Source organism: Halichoerus grypus, chromosome 8 (genome assembly GCF_964656455.1).
Source record: "Halichoerus grypus chromosome 8, mHalGry1.hap1.1, whole genome shotgun sequence".
Lineage (NCBI taxonomy): Eukaryota > Metazoa > Chordata > Mammalia > Carnivora > Phocidae > Halichoerus > Halichoerus grypus.
The window spans coordinates 48,999,922-49,027,429 of NC_135719.1; the positions used below are offsets into that span (position 1 = coordinate 48,999,922).

General features: G+C 47.6%; 1 protein-coding gene across 9 annotated transcripts; it reads left to right on the forward strand.

The window, feature by feature from the left end:
- The first annotated feature begins 5,296 nt into the window (after window positions 1-5,296).
- On the forward strand, window positions 5,297-27,096 carry PARP16 (poly(ADP-ribose) polymerase family member 16). Of its 9 annotated transcripts, none has more exons than XM_078079199.1 (8): window positions 5,297-5,500; window positions 5,974-6,278; window positions 16,693-16,746; window positions 17,614-17,751; window positions 19,986-20,192; window positions 22,830-23,001; window positions 24,406-24,547; window positions 25,661-27,096. In XM_078079199.1, exons 2-8 carry the CDS (start codon window positions 6,105-6,107, stop codon window positions 25,797-25,799), a joined length of 1,026 nt encoding a protein of 341 aa, XP_077935325.1. In that variant the 5' UTR covers window positions 5,297-5,500; window positions 5,974-6,104; the 3' UTR covers window positions 25,800-27,096. The 9 variants fall into 9 exon arrangements, with proteins under 9 accessions (XP_077935325.1, XP_077935326.1, XP_035943093.1 ...); XM_078079200.1 differs by having other exon boundaries at window positions 5,321-5,336; XM_036087200.2 differs by lacking the exon at window positions 5,297-5,500 and having other exon boundaries at window positions 5,510-6,278; window positions 25,664-27,096.
- Window positions 27,097-27,508: the final 412 nt, after the last annotated feature.

A 27,508-nucleotide genomic window follows, 5' to 3' on the forward strand; every position in this document is an offset into this window, starting at 1 on the left:
GATTCTGATAAGTAAGGTATGTATGGTAAGCCCTAGAGAACTCACTAGGGAAATTACTAAAAAAAATCATTTGAGGACTTAAAATGCTAAACTAGAAAATATTCATTTAATGCAAAAAGAAACCAGTAAAAGTAAGAATAGAGGAACATAAAAGATATGAGACACATAGAAAACAAAAAGTTAAATAAATATGTGTTCAAGTATATCAATGATAACATTAAATGTGAATGGATTAAACAATTCAACCAAAAGGCAGAAATTGTCAGACTTGATTTAAAACAAACAAACAAACAAACAAGATCCATCTATATTCTGTCTACTGGAGACATGCTAGATTCAAAGATACAAATAGATTGAAAATAAAAGCTGGAGAGTGCCTGGATGGCTCAGTTGATTAAGCGTCTACCTTCTGCTCAGGTCAGGATCCCAGGGTCCTGGGATTGAGCCCCACATTGAGCAGGGAGCCTGCTTCTCCCTCTCCCTCTGCCTGCCACTCACTCTGCTTGTGCTCTCTCTCTCTCTCTGTCAAATAAATAAAATCTTAAAAAAGAAAAGAAAAGCTGGAAAAAGATATATCACACATATAGCAAACAAAAGAAAGCTGGAATGATTATCCTAATTTCAGACAAAATAGACTTTAAAACAAAAAAAAAATGTTACTAGAGATAGGGACATTTTGTAATTTTAAAAAGGCCAATCCATCAGGAAGATATAACAATTATAAACAAATAAGCACCTAATAAGAGAACATCAAAATACATGAAGCAAAAACTAACAAAAATGGACAATTCAACAATAATAGAGACTTCAATATTCCACTTTCAATATTAGAACAACTAGACAATCAATAAGGAAATGTAAGATTTGAAAACATTGTAGGGGCACCTGGGTGGCTCAGTTGTTAAGTGTCTGCCTTTGGCTCAGGTCATGATCCCAGGGTCCTGGGATTGAGCCCTGAGTCAGGCTCCCTACTCAGCAGGGAACCTGCTTCTTCCTCTGCCCCTCCCCCTGCTTGTGTTCCCTCTCTCACTGTCTCTCTGTCAAATAAAATAAATAAAATCTTAAAAAAAAAAAGAACGAAAAGAAAACATTGTAAGCCAACTAGACCTAAGAGACAACCATATAGAACATTTGATCCAACAATGGCAGAATATACATTTTTCTCAGGTGCTCATGGAACATCCTCTAGGATAGGAGTATGGTGGGCCATAAGACAAAGCTCAATAAATTTAAAAGGATAGAAGTAATACAACAATGTTCTCTGATCACAATGAAATGAACCTAGAAATCAGTAACAGGAAGAAATTTGAGAAACTCACAAACAGGCAGAAATTAAATGACACACTCCTACGTAACCAATGTGTCAAGAAAGAGATCAAAAGAGAAATTAGAAAACACTTTGAGATGAATGAAAATGAAGATACAACATATCAAAGCTCATGGAATGCAGCTGTACAGCAGTGCTTAGAGGGAATTTTGTAAATTTATAACTTACAAATTGTCTAAAGCAGTACTTAGAGGAAAATTTATAGATGTAAATGCCTACATTAAGAAAAAAGGTCTCTTGGGGCACCTGGGTGGCTCAGTCGTTAGGCGTCTGCCTTCGGCTCAGGTCATGATCCCAGGTTCCTGGGATCGAGCCCCGCATCGGGCTCCCTGCTCAGCAGAAAGCCTGCTTCTCCCTCTCCCACTCCCCCTGCTTGTGTTCCTTCTCTCGCTGTGTCTCTCTCTGTCAAATAAATAAATAAAATAAAATCTTTAAAAAAAAAAAAGTTCTCAAAACAATAAATTAATAGGTCTCAAAGTAATAAATTTTCACCTTAACGCACTCAAAAAAGAAGAGCAAACTAAATCTGAACAAGCAGAGAGAAGGAAATGAAAAGATTGGAGCAGAACTTAATGAAATAAAGACTATTAAATAATAGAGCAAACAATGAAACCAAAAGCTGGTTCATGGATAACACCAACAAAAGTGACAAACCTTTAGCTAGATTGACCAAGAAGAAAGAAGACTCAAATGTTTAAAATCAGGGGCACCTGGCTGCCTCAGTTGGAAGAGCGTGTGACTCTTGATCTCAGTGTTGCAAATTGGAGCCCCATGTTGGGTATAGAGATTACTTAAAAATAACATCTTAAAAAAAACCTCAAACATTTAAGGGGTGCTTGGGTGGCTCAGTTGGTTAAGCATCTGACTCTTGAGTTCAGCTCAGGTCATGATCTCAGGGGATCGGGCCCCACATTGGGCTCCAGTGCTCAGCTCAGAGTCTGCTTGGGATTCTCCCTCTTCCTTTATCCCTCCCGCCACTCATACTCTCTCTCTCTCTCTCAAATTAAAACAAAACAAAACAAAACAAAAACCATTTAAAATCAGGGGTGCCTGGCTGGCTTAGTTGGTAGAGTATATGACTCTTGATCTTGGGGTCATGAGTTTGAGCCCCACATTGGGTATAGAGATTACTTTAAAAAAATCTTTAAAAAAAATCTAAAATCAGAAATGAAGTAAGGGACATTACTACCTACCTTTTGTAAGTGAAAAGAATTATAGAATACTATGAACAACTGTATTTCAATAAATTAGATAACAGGTGAAATAGTCAAATTCTTAAAGACTCATGCTATCAAAACTGACTCAAGAAGAATACACATCTGAGTAGACCTATTACAAGTGAAGAGATTGAATTAGTAAAAAAAACAAACCAAGACCAAAACCAAAAACTACCCACAACAAAAAGCCCAGGTTCGCCTGGCTTTACTGCTGAATTCTACCAAACATTTAAACAAGAATTAATACCAATTTTTCACAAATTCGTTCAAAAAATAGGAGTGAACACTTCCCAACTCATTCTATGAGGCCAATATTACTGTGATTTCAAAACCATACAGAAACATCACAAGAAAACTACAGAGCAATATTTTTATGAATATGGATGCAAAAGTCCTCAACAAAATGCTAGCAAACCTAAATCCAGCAACATATAAAAAGAATCATGCACCTAAGTATGTGGGATTTATCCCCCAAAATGCAAGGTTGGTTTAACCATCTGAAAATCAACGTAATACACTTATATCAATAGAAAAAAAACAAAAACCACATGATCATCCTAATAGATGCAGAAAAAGTACTTGACAAAGTGCAACACTCTTGCACGAGAAAAACACTCAACAAACTAGGAATAGAAGGGAACTTCCTCAACCTGGCAAAGGGCATATGTGGCAAAACCCACAGCTAACATCATGCTCAGAAAAAGTATTCATGCTTTCCTGGTAAGATCAGGAACAAGACAAAATACATGCTGTGACTTCCATTCAACATTGTACTGGAGGTTCTAGTCAGGGCATTTAGGCAAGATAAATAAATAAAAAGTATCTGAACTGGAAGGAAAGAAGCAAAACTATATTCACGGATGACAGGATCTTATATATAGACAACCTAAAAATCTACAAAAAATCTATTAGAACTGGTAAACAAGTTCAGTAAATTTGGAGGATATAGGATTGATATATAAAAAGCAATTATATTTCTCTACACTGGTAATGAACACTCTAAAATGAAATTAAGAAGTTATTCCACTCACAACACCATGAGAAAGAATGAAATATTTAGGAATAAATTTAAAGAAGCACAAGACTTATACTCAGAAAACTACAGAACATTGCTGAAAAAAGTTTTAAAGATCTGAATAAATGGAGAAACATCCCATGCTCATGTACTGCAAGTACTTACTGCATAGGGTTTGTTTTGAATGTGACAAAAATGTTTCAAATTGACTGCAGTGATGGTTGCATGTATCCGTGAAGATACTAAAAACTATTAAATTTTACACTTTAAATGGGTGAATTGTATGGGCTGTGGATTATATACTTCAATAAAGCTGGTTTTTTTTTAAGTTTTTATTTTAATTCCAGTTAGTTAATATACAGTGTTATATTCGTTTCAGGTGAATAAAGCTGTTTTTAAAAAATATAAGAAGTAAATAAACAGGGGCTCCTGTCTGGCTCAGTTGATCTCAGGGCTGTGAGTTTGAGGCCACGTTGGGGTAGAGATTATTAAAAAATAAATAAACTTAAAAAAAAAAAAGAAAGGAAATAAACACAGTGATAACTCAGCTTGCTTTGTAGAGTGCCCAGACTCTGAGCATTGCATCCCCAGAGTGGTTCCCACACCCCCTTGGGATGTGGGTGTTTCACTATGATTCTCATTTCATGTGTGAGAAAACATATTCAGAAAAGCAAATTCCATGTTTTCATCCAACAAACAATCCTTGAAGCCAAGGAGTTGGCCTTGTCTAAGAGGCCACAGTGAAGAAGTGGAATAAAGGAGGGTTCCCAGGTCTCCTGTCCTACTGTTGCCGGCTCTGCCTTTCTGGGCCTGAACTTCAGCAGCCATGTTAGTTCCTGGGTCCCACGAGGTCCTGGGGGCACCAGGGGTCTTGTCTGAGGACGTGAGGCTCCAAGACACTTGTTCGTGCATCTGGACCAGTCTGGGCCTCATAGCAACCAGGGGTTTGATGAGGACTCCTGGGAGCAGTCCGCATTCATTGCCTGATCTGGGAAGCCCTGTGGTGTCGGGGCGAGGGGGAGGGGTCCAGTATTACAGCTCTTCCTCCCAAAGTCATACATACAGTGCAAAGTCATGGACCACCTCTTCTCTGAAGCCAGAGCCCAGCTCAGCCTGGACGGGGAATCCGGAGGGGAAGTTCCTCTATCAGAAGATGCTGGGGTGTGGGAGTGGGGGGCCAGGATTTTGAGGGGCTTCTTGGTCTAGGAATTAGCAATTACCTGTGTTTCGATTTCCAGGTGACCATGAGGCCAAACTGGGGTTTTCTCCAATGGGGTTGTGAATTGGGAGAGGGGATGGGAGTCTAGTCCCTTCCTTTCCGCAGGGTTAGGTCAACCTCCCCTCTGGCCTCCCCCATTATTTGTCTCTCCAGGCTCTCTTTCTGAGAGGACCCCAAAGAAGGATCTTGCTGACACCTTGTCTGAGAGACCAGAGACTGAAGCGATGCAGTGAATTCTGAAGGCTGAGAAGCAGAGGACAGGTCTTTTGGTTTTTAGATCCGGATGTGAATTCCAGGTTCACCCCATCTGGCTGTGGGACCTTGGGCAAGCAGTGCAGCACGCTGAGATGCAGTTTCCCTGGGTGTTCAACGGCTCCTTCTGCGCGGTCCGTTTTGGAGGGAAACGTTCAGGAGGGAGGCGGTAGGTCATCGCAATTCCCCAGGCGACACAAGCAGGCTCTGCCGGCGGAGCTGGGACAAAGGCAAATCCAAGGGTGGGTCAAAGGGCGCCTGGGTCAGTTCCCAGCACTGGCTTCTGCGACCACGGCACGCAGCGGCGTGAGCGACTCCACCGGGGCCGCACCCCTCGCGTCCCTGTCCCCTCGGGTCCCGCAGGGCGGACATACCCGGCGCCAGGGAGAGGGCGGGCGCGGGAAGGGGCGGGCCCTCGGCTGGGCCGCGAGGAGCGCGGAGCGGCGTGGGGAGCGCGGCCGCCAGGGGAGGTAGGCCGGGGCGCGCAGCCGGGCGCGGGAGTCCATCCGGCTGGCAAGGAACGCAGGCGGCGCCAGGGGCAGCCGGGCGAGCGCCGGGGCTTCGGCGGTGCGGGGCGGTAGGCGGAACAGGAAGGCACGGGCGGCGCAGCAGCTTCGCCCGGCGCGGAGAGGGGGCTCTTACCCGGCCTCCCCCTGGCGGTGCCCCCCCACCCCGCCCCAGGCTCCTGCAGAGGGCACGTGTCAGCACGTTCCCGCCGTTGTCGTCTCATCCCATGTCATAGCCCCTCCCCGAGGCCTGGGACACCCCCCCCCCCGGGCCCCATTATCCCCAGGCCCAACCTCCCACGCTGACCCGAGGTCCAGGCCAGGTCCCCTCTCCTCCACCGGCCGGTCTTCCCGGACAGCGAGCGCCCGGGCCCGGCCCCCAGCCGAAGACGCCCGTCAGCACGTTCTCACCCCTGTCCTCTCGTCCCTCTGCCTAGCTCCACTCCGGGCCTGGGAACCCGGGTCCCTTTGGCCCATTGTCCCTGGGCCCAGCTCCGCGCTGACCGCAGGCTCGGCCCTACCCCCTGCCGGGCGCGTCTCCCCCGGCAACGCGCCGCAGCCACCCGGGATGCAGCCCGCAGGCTGGGCGGCCGTCAGGGAGGCGGCGGGCCGCGACGTGCTGGCCGCCGACCTCCGGTGCAGCCTCTTCGTCTCGGCGCTGCGCAGCTACAAGCGCGACTCGGTGCTGCGGCCCTTCCCCGCGTCCTATGCCCGCCACGACTGCAAGGACTTTGAGGCCCTGGTGAGTGTGCTTCCCTCCACCCCTTCTTGCGCTGTCCTCTGCGTCCCAGGCCACGTGGCCTGTGGACCCGTAGTGGTAGACACGCCAGCCCCCAGACTTAACATTCCCAGCCTGGCCTTAGGGAAGGTTTCCATGAACTCACAACACCCACCCGCACCCTAACATCGACACTCCCAAGGCTTTTGGTGGCTGCTTCCTCATGTTAGTGACAAGTGACTCCCAGGAGTGAAGTGAGAATTCAATAGGTGCGTAGGCCTCCACAAAATTTCTTAGCATGGTCAGCAGTAGGGGGTAGGGGTTGATCTGAATCAGATGCTTCTGCTAAATAAGAAGTTATTCATCCCTTTGCAAGTAATCAGACACCAAAAATCACCAAAGCCACCCAGACCTTGATCTTCAAATGATATATGGGCAGTACTTGTATAAATTGTAACATACAGTCCGCATGTCAGCTGTTACTTATCCCATGATTCACAAGGCACTTAATTTCTTACAGAGTTCACCTCAGGGTCAGCATTCCAGATATCAGTTGTCTTTGTAATTCAAATATTTGGAATTACCGAGACAAATATAATTTACCAAAATTGATTCTATAAGAAATAGAAAATCAAAATACCCTGTAATCATTAAAGGCATTGAATGAGTAGTAAAAGATTTTCCCTCAAAGAAAATTCCGGACCTACCTGGTTTCCTTGGCGAATTCTACCAAACACACCAGGGGAATACGTGCTTCCAGTTTTACTTTGTGTAAAATTCTTTCAGAGTATTGAAAAAGAGGCTAATATAAGTTTGATCTAAATCTGATATATCAGGATAACACAAGAAAAGAGAATTATAGGCCAGTGTCACTCATGAGTATAAATGTAGAAATCCTCCATAAAATATTAGGATCCTGAATCTAGCAATGTATAAAAAGAATAATTCCCCATTAACAGGGTGGATTTATCCCAGGAATCAAAATTAGTTAAACATTTAAAAAAAATCAATGAATGTTATGAATCATGTTAACAGATTAAGGGAGATGTTTAGAATCAACAGATGTTTAGAATTTTCTCTGATGAGGTGGTCAGGGTTGGATTCCCTCTTTGCTCTCATTCTTAAGAGGTCTAGGGACAAAGGCCCAGCCTCCTGACCCTTACCTGGGCCATTGCAGCCCAGGCCAGGGATGTGTTGAGGTTACCTCAGGCCTTGACCACAGGGCATAGGCATTTCAGGGTGCTGCAGGGAGCGGGGGTTGGAGAAAGATAAGCCAACTGACTTCCCCCATGGTTTGTTCTGAAAATTCAGATATTCAGTTTTGTGAGTTTGTGATATCAGAGCCTTGGGGATGAAACATCCTTCAGTTTTGTCAGGAGATTATGGAGTGGCTGCTGTGGGCCAGGTGCTAAGGGTACAGAATTAAGACCCAAGGAGAGATTAACAGTGTGTTCAGCTGTATTATGGGGTAAGCCTGTATGTACAACCTGGAAGCCCAGAGCCAGAATCCCAGTCCTTGGCAGTGCACTGGGGTCAGGGGCCGTTGGCTGATGCCATGCTGAGTCCCTAGGGACATGGAGGATTTTTGAGGAGCAGAGAGCAGGAAAGGGGTATTCCAGGAGGAGTAGCAGGATGGGCAGAAAGCCAGGAGCTCATCAAGAAGGACAAGTCTGTGCTTTAGTGTGGCTCTCAAGGGGAACAGGAAGAGATGAGGTTGACCAGAGCACACAGAGCTGGGCATGTTTTGCCAAGATGTGTTGATTTTACCCTTGGGCAGAGGAGGGCATTGGTGAGATCCAGGATGCATTTTTTAAAATATTTTATCTATTTATTAGAGAGAGAGAAAGCGCACAAGTGGGGGGTGGGCAGAGGGAGAGGGAGAAGCAGACTCTCTGCTGAGCAGGGAGCCCGATGCAGGGCTCTATTCTAGGACCCCGAGATCATGACCTGAGTTGAAGGCAGATGCTTAGCTGACTGAGCCACCCAGGCACGCCCAGGATGCATTTCTGAAAGACCCCTGGGGTGGCAGAGTGAGAGAGGGATCTGTTTCAGGAGGGGTAGACAGAGGAGGAGAGATTAGGGTCAGAGGGACCAAACTCACCAGAGATGGTGCCCCACAATGCACCTTATTAATTTTTACCAAGAAGCATCCAAATGGACTAGAATGCTCAATGTGTTCTTTTCCTGCTGGAAGGTCTTGGTGGCAAACAGAATCAGGTTTGACGAATATGGGATAAAAGCAAAGGGAGCTTTGGAATTGTTTTGATGTGTTTATGCTTTTTACAAATTTATTTTTAATTATGCAAACAATGGTTGGATATATTTTTGTGATAAAAAATACAAATGGTACTGATAAAGTAAAAGTGCCCCCCTATTCCACATCCCCCCATAGGTATGAGTGCTCTCAGTTGAAGGCACTTTCTTCCTTCCTCTCATACCTATAACCTCTTAGGAGAGCATTGGCGATTCAGGTAACCCCAAATAGCCACTCCTTTTAGGGACAGACTGTCCAGGCATGGGGCTCATTGTGCCAGTTCTAGCCAGGGCGCCCTTTCTCCCAGGGGCCACTGGAGAAACATGGACAGGTTCTTCCCATCCTGTTCTGGCACCATATTCCTTATTGGGCACCATTGTGAGGGAAGCTAGCCCAGGCTGAACAGCTTCTTGGCTGTGTGTAGGCATGGTTTTAACAAGCAGTTTCCCTGGAGAAGGCCACTCACCAGGCAGGGCCTGGCACAATGTCTGCTGGGGGCATGCACATATTCTTAAATAAATATACTTTAGGTTTTTGCCACATGTTACATGAATTAGAGAAAAGATGCAGAGAACTTGGTATCTGGACTGTATCTGACTCAAAGCTTAGCTTTTTATTATTATTAAGTAAACTCTACCCCCAACGTGGGGCTTGAACTCATGACCCTGAGATCAAGAGTCCTGTGCTGTACTGACTGAGCCAGCCAGGTGCCCCTCAAAGGTTAGCTTTCAGAGAAAGGGGAATCAGGTCTGGACTTGGCCTTCTGGATTATTTTGTGGTTACCTGAAGAAGGAAGGTATGGAGCTGTTAAAAAGTCTCTCATTGTTAGCTAAAAGCACTTGGAAATAATGTGAAACACTGTATCATTTTCAGCCATTTTTAATTCATTTTCTCTCCACCATCATTACACACCCCTATTAACACATGTGTTGCCCTTTCCAAAACTTACAGCTCTGGCTGAATTACTTTATTGACTGTGGCTTTCCTGAGAACATCCCCTACTGAACCAAGCTCTTGGCTTTAGGCATGGCTCTCGCCTTATTTTGTCACAGCCCACAAAGCCCCAAATCATCTCTCAGTCCCCTTGTTTGGAGAACATTTCCATTCTGAGTCAGCTCTTCAATTTTGCACTGAGAGTTCTTTGTATTCCCAGGGTCTGGCCTGAGACGTGCTTATCACATGTTTGAGGAATCAAATTAGGTATGTGCTGATTGCCTCTGACTGAGGGTTTCTAACCTTGTTCCTTGGGAAGAGGGTTGGCTAAGCTCTTATTAGGTCAGAGAATCTCTAAGATTCTCGGGATGTCCAGTAGCCCTGACCATTGACCACTGAACCTCAGAGCTATCCTGGGTACAGTTCATATTCCCGAGTTGCTTTACACAGAATCTTGTCACTGGTGTCACAGCTGTTAAGTTTTTTGTTTTGTTTTTCCCCTGGAAAACATCATGCTCTGGTTCACCATTAGCCGGAAGACCCTTTCTGGGAGTAGGAGGTCAGGGGGAATGACTCCTTTGTATTAATTCCAGCCCCTTGCCACCCAAAGTGTGGTTGAAGACCAGCAGCATCAGCATCACTTGGGAGCTAGTTAGAAATGCAGAATGTTGGGCCCCACCCCAGACCTACCCAATCGATACCTGCATTTTAATAAGATTCTTGGGCATATGTGTGCATTGTAAAGTCTGAGAAGCACTGTATCTAGCCTACCCCATTCCCGTCTACCATTTGGGGGGCTGTACTGCACTAATCGACTCTTCTGGTTCTGGTCTGTGGCTTGTGCTCTCTAGCCAAGCTGACTCCCCAGTGTCTGGGTTAAAACATAAATAAGCTTCTCTCTGTCCTGACCCCAGGGAATGCCTGTCCTCTCCATACCATCCCCCTCTTTGTCCAGACAAACTCTCCTTAATCCTTTAGGACATAACTAGAACCTCATCTTACCACCTTATTCTCTGTCTCTACCCCCAGCAGTTAGGAGTCCTTCTTCTGGGATCCTTTACAGTTTAAAAAATTTTACTCTTATAAATACTGCTATGATAAACTACCTTGTACAGTAATCATTATTTATATCTCTAGTTATTTTCTTGAGATAAATTCCAAAGGGTGAAATTGCTGGCTCAAAGGGTAAGCAACCTTTCTAAGCAAGGCTTATACAGATATAAAAAGATTTGGATCAGACGTAGGTATGTGGCATGACTGTTGGTGGGTATGTGGCTGGAAAGATGTCTCAGCCTGTAGGATGATGATATGGAGACCCAGGGGTGGGATCATCCTTCCAGTACAGACTGCCTCCTTCCTTCCCAGCCATCCCAGAAATGTAGGCTTTTCCTTATTCAATTGGTGAGCAGGAGAGAGGTGGTGTTTGATTAATAATAATACAGTACCTAATGCTTATATAATACTAAGAGTACTTACTACCTGCCTGGCACTCTTCTGAACTGTTTCTACATGGAACTCATTTAATCTTCTTAACAACTCCGTGATATGGGTTCTCTTAGCATCTCTGTCGCCATCAGCTAGTCAGTCTATGTGCTGGCGTTAGACCACCCTCCAGCTCCCAGATAATGGTGGCATGTAGCCAGAGAACCATTCCTTTAAAGGGACCCCACAGTGACTGCTTTTGTGAAGAGTTCTCTTATAGACTCTGACCCCCAGTCTGTTTTAATGAATCTGGATGTTCAGACCTTAGGTTTGTACAAAGCAAGGTATATCTGCCCCCAATCCCACACGCACTCCGCTGTTCCAGGTGTCACTTTATTGGTTTGGTCCCTGAGGCTGGTCCCTGACCTTGGTTCATTCCCTTCTAGCACCTCCCTCCACAACTAGTAATTACGACCTCTGGCATCTTCCTAGGCAAGGATTTTTTTTTTTTTTTCCAGGTGTTCTTTCTTTCCTGCGGCCTGCCCTTTTATTTTATTTTTTAAGATTTTATTTATTATATGACAGAGAGAGTCACAGCGAGAGAGGGAACACAAGCAGGGGCAGAGGGAGAGGGAGAAGCAGGCTTCCCGCTGAGCAGGGAGCCCGATGCAGGGGCTCCATCCCAGGACCCTGGGATCATAACCTGAGCCGAAGGCAGACGCTCAATGGCTGCCCCATCAGCCTGCCCTTTTAGAACAACATTAATTAATATCTAAACCTGAGTCTCCCCACCTTTTCCTGGTGATAAGAATCACCTGTGGGAACGTCTGTAAACACAGATTCCTGGGCCTCCTCATCAGGAGATTGTGATCTGGGTGTTTGCAGAGCGTCCACTGGGCTGTCCTGTCATTTCCTGACTCAAAGCAAGGACATGAGTTGCTCGGTCATTGGTCTTCTCTTTCCTCTGTCCATCCCCTCCTGGTTCCTTACCCTTGTCCTCTCAGTCACCCAAATTACCTCTTTCCTGAGAGACCAGCCCTGCCCCTTGGTCATGCCCTGCCTAGGCTCCCTGACCCCTTCTCCGACTGAATACTTCTTTATTTCTCAGAGCAGAGGCTGTGGAAGTGGGGTCTGTGGGATGGTGGGCTTTATTTGTGCCCCCTTGCCTTCTAGAAACTGGGAAATTAAAAAAAAAAAGGGGGGGTAGCAGCTTGCTAATTTCTTTTGAAAAGAAAAACATCTGAGCCTCCATAGCCCGGCTAGAACCTGACACCCTTGGGCAGAAACCAGCTGGAGCCGGGGATTGGTGGCTGGGCCCTTATGTTGGGCCAGGGATGTCTAGTTCAACGCAGTCCTCACCACTCTCTCCTAGATGCTTCCCACGCTCATTTTCATGACTCTCTGGCTCTGAGGGCATTTGAGCTTGGGACCACCTTTTGCCTGTCCCACTGGGAGTGTCGTCTGCTCTGCCTCTCAGAACCCTCCCCACCACTGCCGTCCTACCCACTCCATAAACCCTTCCCTCCACCTTCTCCCCAAACCCCCAGAAATGCCTTCCTTCCTCCTGAACTTTTGTTCTCCTCAGTCAAGTTTTTGGTAAATGCCTTTCACTTTCTTGAACTGCGGTTTTCTAACTCTTGTCTACATGGAGAGTTTTCTGCCTCCTGATCCCGCTCCGTACTACAAGTGACATACGTCTTTCTCTGGACCTTTGACAGGGCTTAGGCTCAGCCAGTAATTGTCTTAGTTGTATTATTTGGCAGGGAGGAGGAGGGGAATCTCCAGAAACATACCTGGTAAGTTTCCCAAGCAGCCTCTTAAAGTTCTGTCAGAATTGCTCCTTTGTGCTAAAATGTTTAGTCCATTATAAATTTCTCCATTGAAGGGCGCCTAGCTGGCTCAGTCCGTGGAGCATGCAACTCTTAATCTTGGGGTTGTGAGTTCGAGCCCCACATTCGGTGTAGAGATTACTTAAAACCTTTAAAATAAACAAATAGGGGCGCCTGGGTGGCTCAGTCGTTAAGCATCCACCTTCGGCTCAGGTCATGATCCCAGGGTCCTGGGATTGAGCCCCGCATCAGGCTCCCTGCTCAGCCAGGAGCCTGCTTCTCCCTCTCCCACTCCCCCGCTTGGTGTTCCCTCTCTAGTGGTCTCTCTCTGTCAAATAAATAAAATCTTTAAAAAAATAAAAAAAAAATAAAATAAATACATTTCTCCATTGATTTGGTAGGAGAGGATCGTAGAGTACAGACTCTGGAGTCAGGCCGCTTGGCTTCACGTCTCTGCCTTGCCACTGAATAGCAGTGCGACCCTGGGCCAGGTGCTGTACTTCTGCAGACCTGGGCCCTCCCCCTTTAACACAGGCTGTGTGGAGGATAAAATGAGATGACGCATGCACAGCATTTGGCCCAGCACCTGGTATATGATAAGGCCTCAATAAATAGTAGCTGTTACTGTTCTGTTCTCAACCTCGTGTCAGGTTCTAGGCCAGTTGCTGGGTCTCCAGGATACATGAGATGTGTTTGGCCCTCAGGTAGTGCTTGTCCCAACCAGATTTGAGGTGGCCCCAGAGAGCCAAGTACCAACATGGGGTTCTGCACAGAGCTGGGGGAGCACAGAGATCATGGGTGGTCAGGGACAGGGCCTGTGACCTTAGGCTGGCCTTGAAGATCCCGTGTAATGTCACGCTGGGCAGCTGCAGAAGCATAAAGGAAAGACACAGGGCAGTTGAGGAATAGCATGGGGGCCGCAAGTGGGGAGTTTGTGGTAAGAGGGGCTGTTAGGCAGAGAGGCCGGGCCCGACCACATGTCCAAGGGCCTTGTTAAAGGAAGCATTGTTAGCTTTAGCAAACTAAGTATAAGCCACCTAGTTAAATATGAATTTCAGATAAGCAACAGATAATTTTGAAAGTGCAGGTATGCCCCAAATATTGTATGGGTTATACTAAAAAAAATGGATTTTGTTGTTTATCTGAAATTCAAATTTAACTGGGCAGACTGTTGTTTATCTGGCAGCCCTGCCCGTATGCCTGGTTCCCAAAAGGCCCTGCTCAACTGCAGACAGGTTTTACTCAAGAGGAAGAATCCTGTTAACTTGTTGGAGCAGATTTATTTTTCAGAGTAGCTTGAAAGTGAAATGAGGGCGCCTGGGTGGCTCAGTTAGTTAAGCATCTGCCTTTGGCTCAGGTCATGATCCCAGAGTCCTGGGATCGAGCCCTGCGTAGGGCTCCCTGCTCGGCAGGGAATCTGCTTCTCCCTCTGCCTCTGCCCCTCCCCACTGCTCATGCGTGTGCTCTCTCTCAAATAAATAAATAAAATCTTAAAAAAAAAAAAAGTGAAATGAGAGATAAGGGAGGTCAGTTGAGGGGTTAAAGAGTGGGGACAGAGCGGGCAGCCTGACAGGACACATAGGGCCCTGTCTGGGCAGGCAGCAGTGGGAGGGCCTGAGCTCTGGAAGAGGGCTGGCTCCAGTGGGGGCTCAAAGGGGCCTAAGTCCAGCCCGGAGCCAGGAGGGATCTCTCCCGCTTTCCCAGACTGAACCCCTAAAAGGGGCCTGACTTAGCTGACTGGCCTTTTGCGGGCTCCCTGTGCCCAGGTCTGAACTATTGGCAAGGGCTGTGGCTCACAGTTGGGATTGGAGAATAGGAGTGATGGGGACAGTCATCGTGGGCGAGAAGACTCAGCTCTGGCTCTGGGATAACAAGCGTGGACCAGGAGTAGAAAAGGAGGACAGAGGCCACAGGCTGCTGGGGGGATGTTCTCTGGACTGTGAGGGCAGCGGGCACTGGGATGGCCACCAGAGGGTACCCTCAGTGGCTCTCTAGAGTCTACACAACAGAGCCAAGAGTCCCCAAGGTGGGTCAAGGCCGTTCACAGACTGATGTTACCTTCTCAGTCCTCTTCCTCCTGGGGACCCCTCCCCCACACTCCAGCCACATGGACCCTCCTGCAGTTAATGATGACAACCATCCTGGCAGTCCCACTAATACTAGAGTACTTAATATCCTCCTATTGCTCTAAGCACCGCGTTTGTTTAACCTGATTAACCTCCTCAGGGATGTCATGAAGTGGCTACTAATATTATCCAAATTATGTATTTGAGGAGACTGAGACACAGGATTCAAGGTCAGACAACTCCCAGGAGAGGTCAACAACTCACCCAAGTCCCACAGCTAGTAGGGACTTAAGAGCCCAGGTTTACACCCAGGCTGCCTAGGAAAAGAGCCTGCACACTCCACCACATTGCCGTCCCCTTCCCTGACTACACGCTGCACCTTCCGGCTTCTGCACCTTTACATAGCAAGCCCAGGTCACCTCCTCTGTGAGGCTCTCCTGCCGACCTCTATTCCCCCAGCCCCTATCCAGCAGAAGTCCCGCCTGGTCCCCTCCGTAGTTAGTATCCCTCTCTGTTATGATGACGACTAGGCTTCAGTCATCATTCTTTACCTTGCTGCCTCCCCCACCGTGTTGCAACAGCACTCGAGCATTTACACATCTACACATCCATGGTATGTATGTATGTATGTATTTTTAAAGGTTTATTTTAGAGAGCGCGTGAGTGTGGGGAGAGGGAGAGGGAGAGAATCCCCAAGCAGACTCCCCACTGAACGTGGAGCTGGATCCTAGGACCCTGAGATCACGACCTGAGCCGAAATCAAGAGTTGGACGCTGAACCGACTGATCCACCCAGGCGCCCCATCCATGGTTTTTAACTGGATCCTCACTGATGCTCCACAAGGCAGGTAGAGAGAGTTCTGTTAGAAGTCCAAGACTAGTGGACGCCTGGGTGGCTCAGTCAGTTAAGCCTCTGCCTTCGGCTGGAGTCGTGATCCCAGGGTCCTGGGATCCAGTCCCGTGTCGGGCTCCCCGCTCAGCGGGCAGCCTGCTTCTCCCTCTCCCTCTGCCTGCCGCTCTGCCTACTTGTGCTCTCTCTATCTCTCTGTCAAATAAATAAATAAAATCTTAAAAAAAAAGAAGTCCAAGGCAAGTGATCAAATCTTTAGAAACAGAGATAGGAATAAAGTAGTCCCGAAATGTTTCTGATTTTCAGCTACCAAATTAGGAAATAAAACCCCCAAGGTCAGCAACAGCCAACTTTCTAGAGAAATGGAAAAGAAAAGAAATTTGCATGGATAGATCTGTGACCATCTTTCATCTTCTCGGCGACCAGACATGGACGCGGTGGGGATTCTGTGTCAGAGCAGACTGAGGTGCAGCCAGGCCCAGCGCTTTGCTAAGGAGCAGGGATTCAAACCCACATCTGTCTGCTCTTTCCTCTACATCCAGGAAAGAGAGTTAGAAAAACCCAAGATCGGGCGCCTGGGTGGCTCAGTTGGTTAAGCGACTGCCTTCGGCTCAGGTCATGATCCTGGAGTCCCTGGATCGAGTCCCGCATCGGGCTCCCTGCTCGGCAGGGAGCCTGCTTCTCCCTCTGACCCTCCCCCATCTCATGTGCTCTCTCTCTCTCTCATTCTCTCTGTCTCAAATAAATAAATAAAAAAAAAAAAAAAAAAAAAAAAAACCCAAGATAGTCCTTGGCCTCCGGGAGTCGTGGCTCTACTGGGATGGAGTGTTGGGACTGAGAGCTTTAGGGGTTTAGAGGAGAGAGCGGTGCCTGGGTTAGGAGAGGTGGGGGAAGGGGCATCCCAAGGGACTGAATGAGCAAAGCTTGGAGGCGGTCCAACCCAGGCTCTGTTCACACAGCACCCGGCTGCAATGTTTTAAATGCCATGCCGGAGAGACTTGCCTTCTAGTGAGTTGTAATTTCTGAGCAAAAGCTATAGATACCTTGTAGCTATCCGTAAATCGGGGTCCTTTGTCCCTTATCAGAAATCCTGGCACCAGATGTGTTTTGAAATTCAGATGCTGCCCGATTTTACAAAGGTAATCATGTGCCACCCCCACACAACCGAACTGTCTGACTTGGTTCACCCGAGGCACCAGCCTACACCGGAAGGCTCGAGGTACATCCCAGCTCGCAACAAGGCCGCTCCAGAGGTCCAGGAGCTCGTCTTTGCCCCCCGAGAGTGGCGGCTAAGGAGTGAGGAGATGACTGGGCAGGTGCTGGAACTGCCCTGGCCTCAGTGAAGCCACACGTGCCCCAGAGGCTGGGCTCCCTTGTAACACCACAGACGTAGCTGCTGGGGTCCTCACAAGAAGTCACCACACTCACACTCAGGGAAGCCCAAAGCCATGGATTCCCCACTCATAGTTTCTTCCAGTCCAGGTATAGTTTACCATTCTGGGTCATTTTTACCATAAGCAGTGTGGCCTGCTTATGTATGTAGTCACCACATTCCTTTCATCTGGTCTCCAGGAGACAGGTTGACAGGGGGTTAGCTCATGCTGCAGGGAAAAGGCTTTGTTCACCCTTTGCCCGCACTTGGATATGCCATGTATTTGGTCACATCTCCAGCGAGGTGGCAGTATCCCATAATCAGACATTAATATTCCAGCCGCAAAATGTATCACATCAACAGTAACAGGAAGTGGGATAGGTGAAGATTAAACTAACCTCACAGCGGCTCAGGTCAGGTTTTGTACCAAATGGGTTATGAAACAACGTTTCAGGGTTCAGAGCTTTTGGAGTTTGGTATTTGGAAGGGGGATCCCAGAGGTGTACCGTTCTTTCCTTCTTAAGAACTTCCTTGAAACACGAAAGACATGCAATTTGCCTGTTTCACCACCAGAGGGCCCCAGGTTATCATTCTGTTCAGGATCCTTGCTAATGGAGGTTTTTCCTCACTTCAGCTTGCAGATGCCAGCAAGTTACCCAACCTGAAAGACCTTCTCCAGTCCTCTGGAGACAAAGACATACGGGCCAGGGACCTGGTGAGCTGGATTTTATCCTCAAAGGTCCTGACAATCCACAGTGCAGGGAAGTCAGAGGTGAGACTTTGGTCTATAGGACAGCAGATCCCTAGGGCTGAAGGGCTCCGGGACCTCTTTGTGCACCAGAATGGCCTGGGAAGCTTGCTGAAAATGCAGATTCCTGGACCTTGTCCTGAGAGATGCCGATTCTGTGTCAGGAGTGGGCTCAGGAACTTGGATGCCGGCAGTGCAAAGCTGTGTTCTCCCCGTTATGGTGAACCTGAAGCAGGCCACCGGGTGCATCTCAGTATCTCAGTCTCCTCATCTATAAAATGGGGATAGCAATGGTATACTTCCATCAGGGAACTGGCTGTGAGAATGGAATGAATCTTCCCAGCTGGAAGAATGCCTTAGGGTACATGCTAAGGGCTCAGGAAATGTTGGGTATCACAAGCCCCCCAGGTAAATCCAACAAGGATGGGCCCTTGACCACACCTTAAGAAACACTGGCCTCATCCAGTTGTCAGGAAACAGAGTGGTAGAACCTGGTTAATGGAACACTTCAGGCTCTGGGGTCAAATCCCACTTCCATCCAGTATTGAGTCTCCTTTTCCCCATTTGTACATTGAGAATATTAAGTTACCTCAAAGGGGAGCTATGGGAGAATGTATGACACCCCCCAGTATAGTTTCTGGCACAGACCAGACATTCCATAATCTGGTTTCCCTTGCCTGGCCGGGATCTCCCTCGGAGCTCCCCCAGGGATGGCAGATCCCTGATCTGGTGCTCCTTCCTCGGAGAAGCAGCAGGGGTTTATAGGTGTTGTTCTTTACTTCATCAATTTCAATTTAAGAGCATTTAATCTTACAAGCTCCTGCTAAAGACAAAAGTCCTCCTCAAGTGGCATAGAACTGGGTGTTTCGGATTCTGGTGTCTAGGGGCGTCCACCTGTGTTGGTAAAGGGTCAGTAACACAGAGAGCCCTGGAGTGGGAGTCAGGAGATCCATATTCACGTCCAGGCTGGGTTGCTAACTCAGATGATCTCTGGGTTTCACTTCTGTCATCTGCTAAATTGAGATTGATTCATTCCTCATGTGGGTGTCAAGCATCTACTAGATGTTGGGTACTGTAGGTAAAGTAGATAGGCAGTGACTCCTTGACTTTTATTATGGGTCAGTTAAATTTCGTTCAAATGTGGAGTGTTGGCACCATATGGAGTGAGGATTATCAGCTTTTTATTGTGCCCAAGTAAGGACATTAGGTTGCCATGTATCATCACTTTATAAAAGGATATTTAAATACAGAAAACAGAGGATGGCCACAAAAAAAGGAGGATGGCCCCAAAAAGACAAAGAAAGGATCATGGCAACCTGACAGCAATATAAACATATCTGTTATGTTGTCCTTATTTTTCTCATTTAATCACAACCCAGAGAAAACAGACTGGCTTTGGTCTTTGACTTACTGTTGAGAAATCACCCAAATGATGTGGTCTCTGCCCTGAGAAGGATTAGTGCCCTTCAGGAAGAGCTTACTCTTCCCTATCAATTAGGTTTTGTTGCATAACAAACCATCCCCCAAACCTAGGGCTTAAAACAACATTGATTGTTTCTCATGATTCAGTGGGTTAGTTGGGTTGTTGTTCTGGACGGGGCTGGATGATCTAGGGTAACCTCACATGTCTGGGTCTTCAGCTGGGATGGCTGCTGTGGTGGGGGCCTCCGCTGTGAGGCCCTCATCCTACTGAAGGCTAGCAGGGCTTGTTCCCATGGTAGTGAAGGGTTCGCAGCAGGAGGCCCTTTTCAAGTTTCTGCGTGCTATATATATAGGGTCAGAGCAAGTCACATGGCCAAGCCCAGATTCAAGGGGCAGAGAAGTAGATGCCACCTCTTGATGGAGTTCTGGAATTCTGCCTGCAGAATCATTTACAGAGGGGCAAATGGACAAGGATGGGAGCAAAAGTTTTGGGCCATTTTGCACTCGATCACACCTTTCTACCTCCTGAGATTATTGTAAAGATGGAATGCAGGAAATGGATGTGATGGTGTTATGAAAATTAGAGGTAGTCTTTAGTTAGAAGGAGCAGTTCATGCTTCGCAGCCTGGTGTAGGGAAAAACAGTATTAGAGGGAAGCAGTCTTGAGCTGTAAGCTCTGAGCTTATTTATAAATTGTTGTCTGTATTCTCATGAAACTAGTTATTCTCATGAGTGGAGCCCATAGGAGCCCTAAGCCCAGAGCTTTAGGAGGCCATTTTGGCAGCACATCTTACGAGCTTCCCAAATAAAATTGCGACTTCCTACGTGTTTTCAAGTTCGAAAAGATCCAAAAGCTGACTGGTGCCCCTCACACGCCTGTCCCCGTGCCGGACTTCCTGTTTGAAATTGAATACTCCAACCCAGCGAACGCCAAATTTTATGAGACCAAAGGAGAACGGGACCTAATCTACGCCTTCCACGGGAGCCGCCTCGAGAACTTCCATTCCATCATCCACAATGGGCTTCATTGCCACCTGAACAAGGTGGGGCCTAAGCCTGCTGACAGGGGGTCAGAACCCTGGGGCATTTGCTGGTGGGGGCTGGGGGGAGAGGTTCACTAAGGCCTTGCCACTCCCGAGTGTGGTCTGCAGACCAGCAGCAGCACCAGCACCTGGGAGCCTGTGAAAATGCAGAATCTGGAGCCCACCCTAGACCTTCTGAATTAGAACCTGCATTTTAACAAGATCTCCGGGTGATTCCTATACTGATTACAGTTTGAGAAGTATTGATTTAAAGAGGGTTCCCAGCCTCTGCCCATTTGGAATCACTTGGGGAGCTTTTAAAAATCCCAATGCTTGGCTGCATCCCAAACCAATTAAATCAGGATCTCGGGTGTGGGGCCCAGATACCAGTATGCTTTAAAAGCCAGGTGATCCCAGTGTGTAGCCAATCCTCGTGACTCAGCATGGTCCCTGGCCCAGCAGCATCCACCTCACCTGAGAGCTTGTCGGCAGGTGGAATCTCAGGCACACCCAGACCACCTGATCAGGGGTCACGTTAACAGGCTCACCAGGTGACTCGTATGCACGCTGAAGTTTGAGAAGCACTTGCCTGGGAGGAGAGCCTCCTAGGAGCCAGGGAAGACCACCTTAGCAGCTCTGTGTCCTGGGCAGATTTCCTTAACCTCTCTGAGCCTCAGTGTCCCCATCTGTAAAATAGGATGTCATTACCCACCTTCTGGTGTGCTGAGAGGATTCAGACAGTTCATATATGCAAAGGGCTCTTCTCATACTAGACTCCAAGAAAGCAGTGGCTGCTTTCATAGGCGGATGGAGAGGGACTCTGGGGTAGTCAGAGGGCTGCGGCCTCCCCCCAGTCATGCCAGCATCTGTCTCGTCGGAGGGGCTGGTTCCGTGAGCCATGGGCTCAGCTGTGGCCGATGCAGCCCCAGGGCTGGAGAGACTTTTCCAACACTGCTGTAGCTGATTAGTGCAGTTGGGTTTTGCATAGGATGATGGGCTTGTTTATACTGGCTCTTAGCTTCTTATTATGGCCAGGCTACTGGAATCCAGGGGGCCTCTGCTTCATGGCAGAGCCTGCCTGGAGAAGCCACCTGCAGATTACAGGCTTGTACAGCAAACCTTCACGTCACTGTCCAGGGAGTTGCTGCTTAGAGGCATCTTGTCAGAGTCCTTTCGTAAAGCTGATGCTCTGTTGACCACTTCTGTCTGGGTTTTCAGTGAGGGGCTTGCTCAAGGGAGCTTACTTGCCAGATGAAGCTGTGAGATTATTTTCATAGTACAGATACCCCACCTTTCCCACTCTCTCGTGCCTCTGCTCACAGCAGTCTTGCTCGAGGTTCTTGAGTCGAGGGGGTCTAGTCTGTGTATATATGGCAGCCAGAGCTTAGAATGGATGTGAGTCAGATCAGATGACATCCAGTGTCCTTGGAGAATGTTTGTGTCAGCTTCTGAGACATGGGGACACTGCCTAACTTGGCAAGGGGCTTCCCAAAGGTAAAGTAAAGGCTTGTTTCATTCTCCCTAAGCTTCACCGAACCAGCTTAGAATTGTGGAAGCCTGGTGCCACTGAATAGTACATCTCTCAGTTCCCAAGCTTAGGGTGTTCAGTGAGTAGTTTGAGTTCACTCAACAGATACTGCAACCCCAAAGATAGCAATTGAATTTCAACTTGAATTTCAAATTCCATCCATTGGTAGCCGCTACCTGAAATGAGAAGGATTCTGAGTCAGTCTGACTGAGTGCCACAATTGATATTTTTATGTTGGCCATCATGGTTGATTATTGGCCCTTTGCCATGGTCTCCCATGGGCAGAAGATGTGTTTGCTGTGCCTGCAGTTCTATCACCTGGGCTCATTCTCTCTCCCCTGACATGCTTCCTCACGGAGGACATCAGTTAGACCCTACCACTAGGGACCTGCCTCCTAGATTTTGGACATTTTCTTGGTTGACACCCACACAAAGCATAATACCTACCCTGCCCCTAATACAGGCCTGCCTTATTTGGTTACACTTTCTGGTCTGAGATTCATTTCTTTTCCACATGACGACTTAGGTCCCTTCCACCCTCGAGTGTGATTCCCCTCCCTGTGCATAAGTGCATGACTTTGCTTCTGCAGGGCCATCCGTATAACCATGCTAAATGCATTCGTGTAACAGGAATTACAAATATATTCTGACATTCTTGCCACTCCTCTCCTGTGCCTGGTGTCCAGCTCAAGGCTTTATGTACATTATCTCATTGAATCCTCACCGATGATGTTGTGAAGGAGGTACTCTCATCACTGTTTTGTAGATGTAGAAACTGAGACCCAGAGAGTTTCTATAACTTGCCAGCTTGTGGGAGGTGCAGTCAGGATTCAAACTCAGATCTGTTGGGACTCTTACACCTATGTATTTCTCACTCAACCTTGATCACTAACTTGCCAGGCTAGGCGGGCACATCCACAATCAGTTAAACTGTTGTCAGATAGGAATGTGTTTAATTATAACTCTGTGATGATGTCTTAGAAGGAGTTGACATTATATGCCTTTTCCAGGGGGAAAAAGAGGCTTGAGAATTTTGTGTTTACAGTTCTGTTGAAGAAAGACCTACGTCTTCTTGCTGTGCCAATTACATTCACTCAGCCCTGTTTCTTTCTTAACCTCTGCCATTCCAGACATCCTTGTTTGGGGAAGGGACCTACCTCACCAGTGACTTGAGCCTGGCCCTCATTTATAGCCCCCACGGCCTTGGATGGCAGCGCAGCCTCCTTGGCCCCATCCTCAGCTGCGTGGCTGTGTGTGAAGTCATTGATCATCCAGATGTCAAGTGCCAAATGAAGAAGAAGGGTGAGTAAGCACTTGGCCTGGACCCGGGCTGCAGGCCTCTTAAATGTACAGGCTCTTGCTGTTGGCCCATCTGCCAAGGGATGGGCTGGGTCCAAAGCAACCTGGGACAGGAGCTTGCCTTCAAGGAGTGAGCAGTGTCCTTAGGGACACATGGTGGAAAAGATAAACTTACTATGAGGTGGTGGACAGAGAATGCCAGGGGAGGGGGCTGATGAGGTCCACAGGAGCAGCTAAGAGGAAGGTGCATTCAATCAGAGTAGGTCCAAGCGCTCAGGGAAAGCTCTGGGGAGGAGGTGAGCTTCAATAGACAAAAGTGAGCATGCAAGGCCAGAATCTGGGCTCCTTGAAGGCAGAAACTGGGTTTCAGTCATCCTTGAGCACCTGGTATCTGCAGAGAGCCTGGAACATACTTGACATTCAGTAGGTATTTGCTAAACTGAAGCTAAAGACGTGGATCCAGACCCTGTCCCTCCAGGCTACTCTGGCGTGTGCCTGGGTGGGTGCCCAGAGGACATGGGAGACAACCGAAGCCATGGGGAGTAAATCCCGGGCTCTCCGGGGAGCAGATGACTAGCTAGCCACCTCAGTCCACTCTGATACATTCCTTGGAGTCTCTGCCTCGTGCACCCTACTGTTTTGCTCTCAGAAGCAGAAGAGTCACAGAACTGTTATTCTAGTCTCCAGAACTGACTTGTTGCTTCCACTGAGAAAAGGAGAATTGAGAAAACTGTCTGTTCCTGGCCTCTCATGTAAAACAACTGGAATCCTGAGGAACGGGCCCAGGTCTGACGCCACCCTTCCAAACTGGGCAGTGTGAATATTTGCGTTTATAATTCTTAAGAAGTTTGCAAACTCTGACCTTAAACATCAGAACAAAACCTTGCAGTGTCTGCTGTCACATAGCTTTGTTTGTTTGGTTGGTTTTGTAAAGCTTCATCACGTTATTTTAAAAAAGTTTTGGGTTTTTTGTTTTGTTTTTTAAACAAGTCTTGGTACAAAGGGTGGACCGTAAGAGTTCTAAGAAGCTCAAAAATCTGAATGGTTAATTTAAAATGCCTGTTAAGAGACTCATTTTAGGTTAAGTCCTGTACCTAAGCCCAGATCATTTTTTTTGTTGTTGTTACGGCCATCCATCTGCTTCTTCCCTCTGCTTTCCCAACTCAGTTTTTCCCCCCTTGTATCCCCTATTATTTTCCTGTGTTTTTGTTTTGTTTTGTTTCCCTCTCTGGTTTGTCAGATTCGCCTACTTTTTTAGCGCTGCTTCTTATACACAGGCCATTCCTCAGCCCGCTGGGGCTTGTCCACCCTCACAACCAGGAGGCTTGACCTGTTTCTACTCATAATTTGCTCCTCTTATTACTGAATGTCCCCCCAGTAAAGCTGTACTTAATTCTCCTTATTCAGATTCCAAGGAGATAGATCGCAGGAGAGCGAGAATCAAACACAGTGAAGGGGGAGACATCCCCCCGAAGTACTTTGTGGTCACCAATAACCAGCTCCTGCGCGTGAAGTACCTGCTGGTGTACTCGCAGAAGCAGCCCAGCAGGTAAGGAGGGCGGTCCCCGCCAGAGGCCCAGGACAGCACCTCAAAGCTGCATTCCGAGTATTGGGTTCTCTGTTATCAGCTTCCCTTGCCCCCAGCCTCAGACTTGAGCTGTGTGTGAAGTGTATAAAACACTCCACTACACATGGCGAGGGGTGAAGAAGAAGGGTCTGAGGAGATGTGGTCCTGGCCCTAAGAGGGACTGTATGTTCCTAGCGAGGAAGATAGAGACTTGTAACTCAGCAGCAGATGAGACCGTTCAGCCCCTCAGAGCCATGGCGGATGCCTCAGCCCAGCTCCGCAGTGTGGTAGTGGGTGGATGTGCGGGGTTCTCCAGGGTCAAGGGTCACTTTGAGATCCTGTCGCATGGTTGGGTCTGTGGCAGAGCTTCTGATGGGGACGAGCAGCAGAGGAGCAGGTCAGATAGGAGAGGGGGTCACTTTTAATACACCCCACTCCAGTGGTCTCCACGCTTCAAGATTTCATAAACTGGTAAAATCCTCCCCTCGCCCGGCCCAACTGTGGGGAAATTTGTATAGGGTTCCTGAGTCTGAGGAACATTATCCTTTGGTTTGAAACCCTCTGGCTTTTTCTACTTGCAATTTCTATTCCTTTCCCACTTCTCCCTGGAGTGTCTCTTGAGTGCACACTTGGACGCTTTAGATCATCACCCAGTGGGCCAAAGAGGATTTCCCCAGCTCAGAATGATATCTGTACGTGTCTCACAGTGAAAGACTTGTGCTAAATAACCTGCCACCTGCTGCCATCTGGGCAGACACCCCGAGCAAGGTAATTCTTCTAGATACCAAAGTCTCGCCGAAGGAAAGACAGGTCATAAAAGGTGCAAGAGGAGCCATAGGAGAGAAGATCAGGATGAGCTCATTGCATAGCTGTCTTTGTACATTTAGAAAATGTTCTGGTGAAAGATGTGTCGGTTCCAGGGCAAATAGCCCCAGATTTTTTGAGCAAAGGAGCACACACGAAGCTTCATTTCATGGCTCACCCAGAGGATGAAATTCATCATTTCATCTTCTTTGAGCCAGAAGTTGTTGCATACACTTAGAAAAAAAATGGTTTTCTCTTCTTGCCAACATCCCTTTTTCTCCCCCCCTTAAGCAGGCCTTCCAGCCAGCTGTCCTGGTTTTCCAGCCATTGGTTTACGGTCGTGCTGTCCCTGTATCTGCTGTTGCTGCTTATTGTGAGTGCCATCAATTCCTCAGCTTTCCAGCACGTTTGGAATCGTGCAAAGAGATAATCCCTCTGGGCCTGGTGTGGGGGCCTCCTCGACCACGTGCCTTACGATACAACCTGTTCGTACCCCCCGTACCCCCCGTCCAACCGGGTGGGGTCTGGGGGCCAGCGGGGGACCACAGGACAATTTTCATATGCCATAAACATATTGATTGCCTTTAATGATGCTCCCGGCCACACTCCGGTCAGTGGGGACCACGAGTCCCCTCACGCTGAGGTTTCAGGGGAGTCCTCCTGTCTGCTCCTTCCTAAACAATCCTAGGGAGTTGGCTTTTCTGCCAGGGCCAAAGGAAAAAGTTCTTCTGCATTTAAAAACAAAGTGTCCAAGCTGTCGGTGGTATGTTTACAATCGCTCCTGGCAGACGTTGGCCCTTTCTCTAATGCCTTCTGGAAGGTGGAATACGTGTAGTGGGGACTATAAATCACTAGGCGGTTGCCTTGTTTTTACTTGAGACATGCAAGAGGAACAGTCCTGTTTCTCATAAAAATTGGTGGGATCGTTTCTGAATTCCATCAGCCTTTGTACGTGAGTGCAAAACATTCTCAGTTTTCCCAAATCCACAAACAGCCTTCTGCTACGGCAGTCGCCCCACTGCCCCAACCATGGATGAGAAAGGAAGGAGCCAGAGGCCTGATAAAAAAGACAGACTTGACAATGAGCAACTCATGTCATCTTTTTCTAAAAATTACCAACTGCTGATTACAGCTGAAATGGAAACACATGTTTGTTTTCTGGGATTTTTTTGGGTTTTTTTGTTTTTGTTTTTGTTTTTTTTAATAGCTATTTGACAAATTCATGTCCGGGAGCTGAGTAAAAGGGGAGATTTCTAAACCTAGAGCACTCTTTGGCCAGTGCCTGTAGTCTCTTTCCTGGCCATGTTTTCGAGAAAAGGATTTGCGCCGCAGGCCTGCATCCTGTTCTCGTTCTCACGAAGCTGCCTTGACTGGGGCCTCCGAGCCACAGGTGCCACGCCGCAGGCCTTCTGTGGGCCACAAATGTGCATGGACTGAGCCTCCCTTGCAGGGGTCACAGGTCTTTGGGACTCAAGTTGGGCTTTGAAAGTGCAGAGAAGGCCTCTGGCTGCCCAGGGGAGCTGCAGTTGTCCTCGCTGATTCTCTGCCCTTCCTTCCTGCCCTGTTTCAGCTATCATGGAGCCCTGTCTGTTTTGGGGGGTAGATTTCTGTGAAGAAGGTGGAAAGTCAGTTTTCTATAATCTGTGAAGGTGCGAAAAAGCCACTATCATGGTTTTTACATTGAAAATGGCAACATTTCAAAAATAATAAAGATATTTTCCTAATTACCAAGTTGTCTTTGTGACTGCTTTCAGCCTCAGCGAGAGGCTGCCATGTGGGCCTTGTTGCTAAAAATCTTATCCTCTCTTCCCTTCCCTGTTCAAGGTAGCAGTTTGCTGACAGCATGTATCACCGGGGTATCTAGTAGGTATTAGATTTCTAGTCATTGATTGAACAAATATGAGTACCTACTGTGTGCTAGGCACAAGAAATAGGAGCAGGATCAAGGTCAAAATGCCCTGCCCTCCTGGAGCTGAGGTCTGGCCAGGTGCAGATATGGACAGGCATTCCCAGGAAGGAGGTTGGATTATACTATAAAGAAGTTTTGGGAAATACTTGGCAGGGATCCTCAACTTCATCTGGGGTCAGGAAATATGGAGATGACACGTGTAGCATTGCAGAGCATCTACGGATACTGAT

What these genes read in the sequence shown, in the direction of transcription:
- PARP16 (XM_078079199.1), top strand. Translation starts at nt 6,105, where the DNA reads ATGCAGCCCGCAGGCTGGGCGGCCGTCAGGGAGGCGGCGGGCCGCGAC. An exon ending in GCAAGGACTTTGAGGCCCTG is followed by an intron (nt 6,279 to 16,692) that starts GTGAGTGTGCTT and finishes GTCCCTTATCAG; the next exon opens with AAATCCTGGCACCAGATGTG. An exon ending in TTCATTGCCACCTGAACAAG is followed by an intron (nt 20,193 to 22,829) that starts GTGGGGCCTAAG and finishes CTGCCATTCCAG; the next exon opens with ACATCCTTGTTTGGGGAAGG.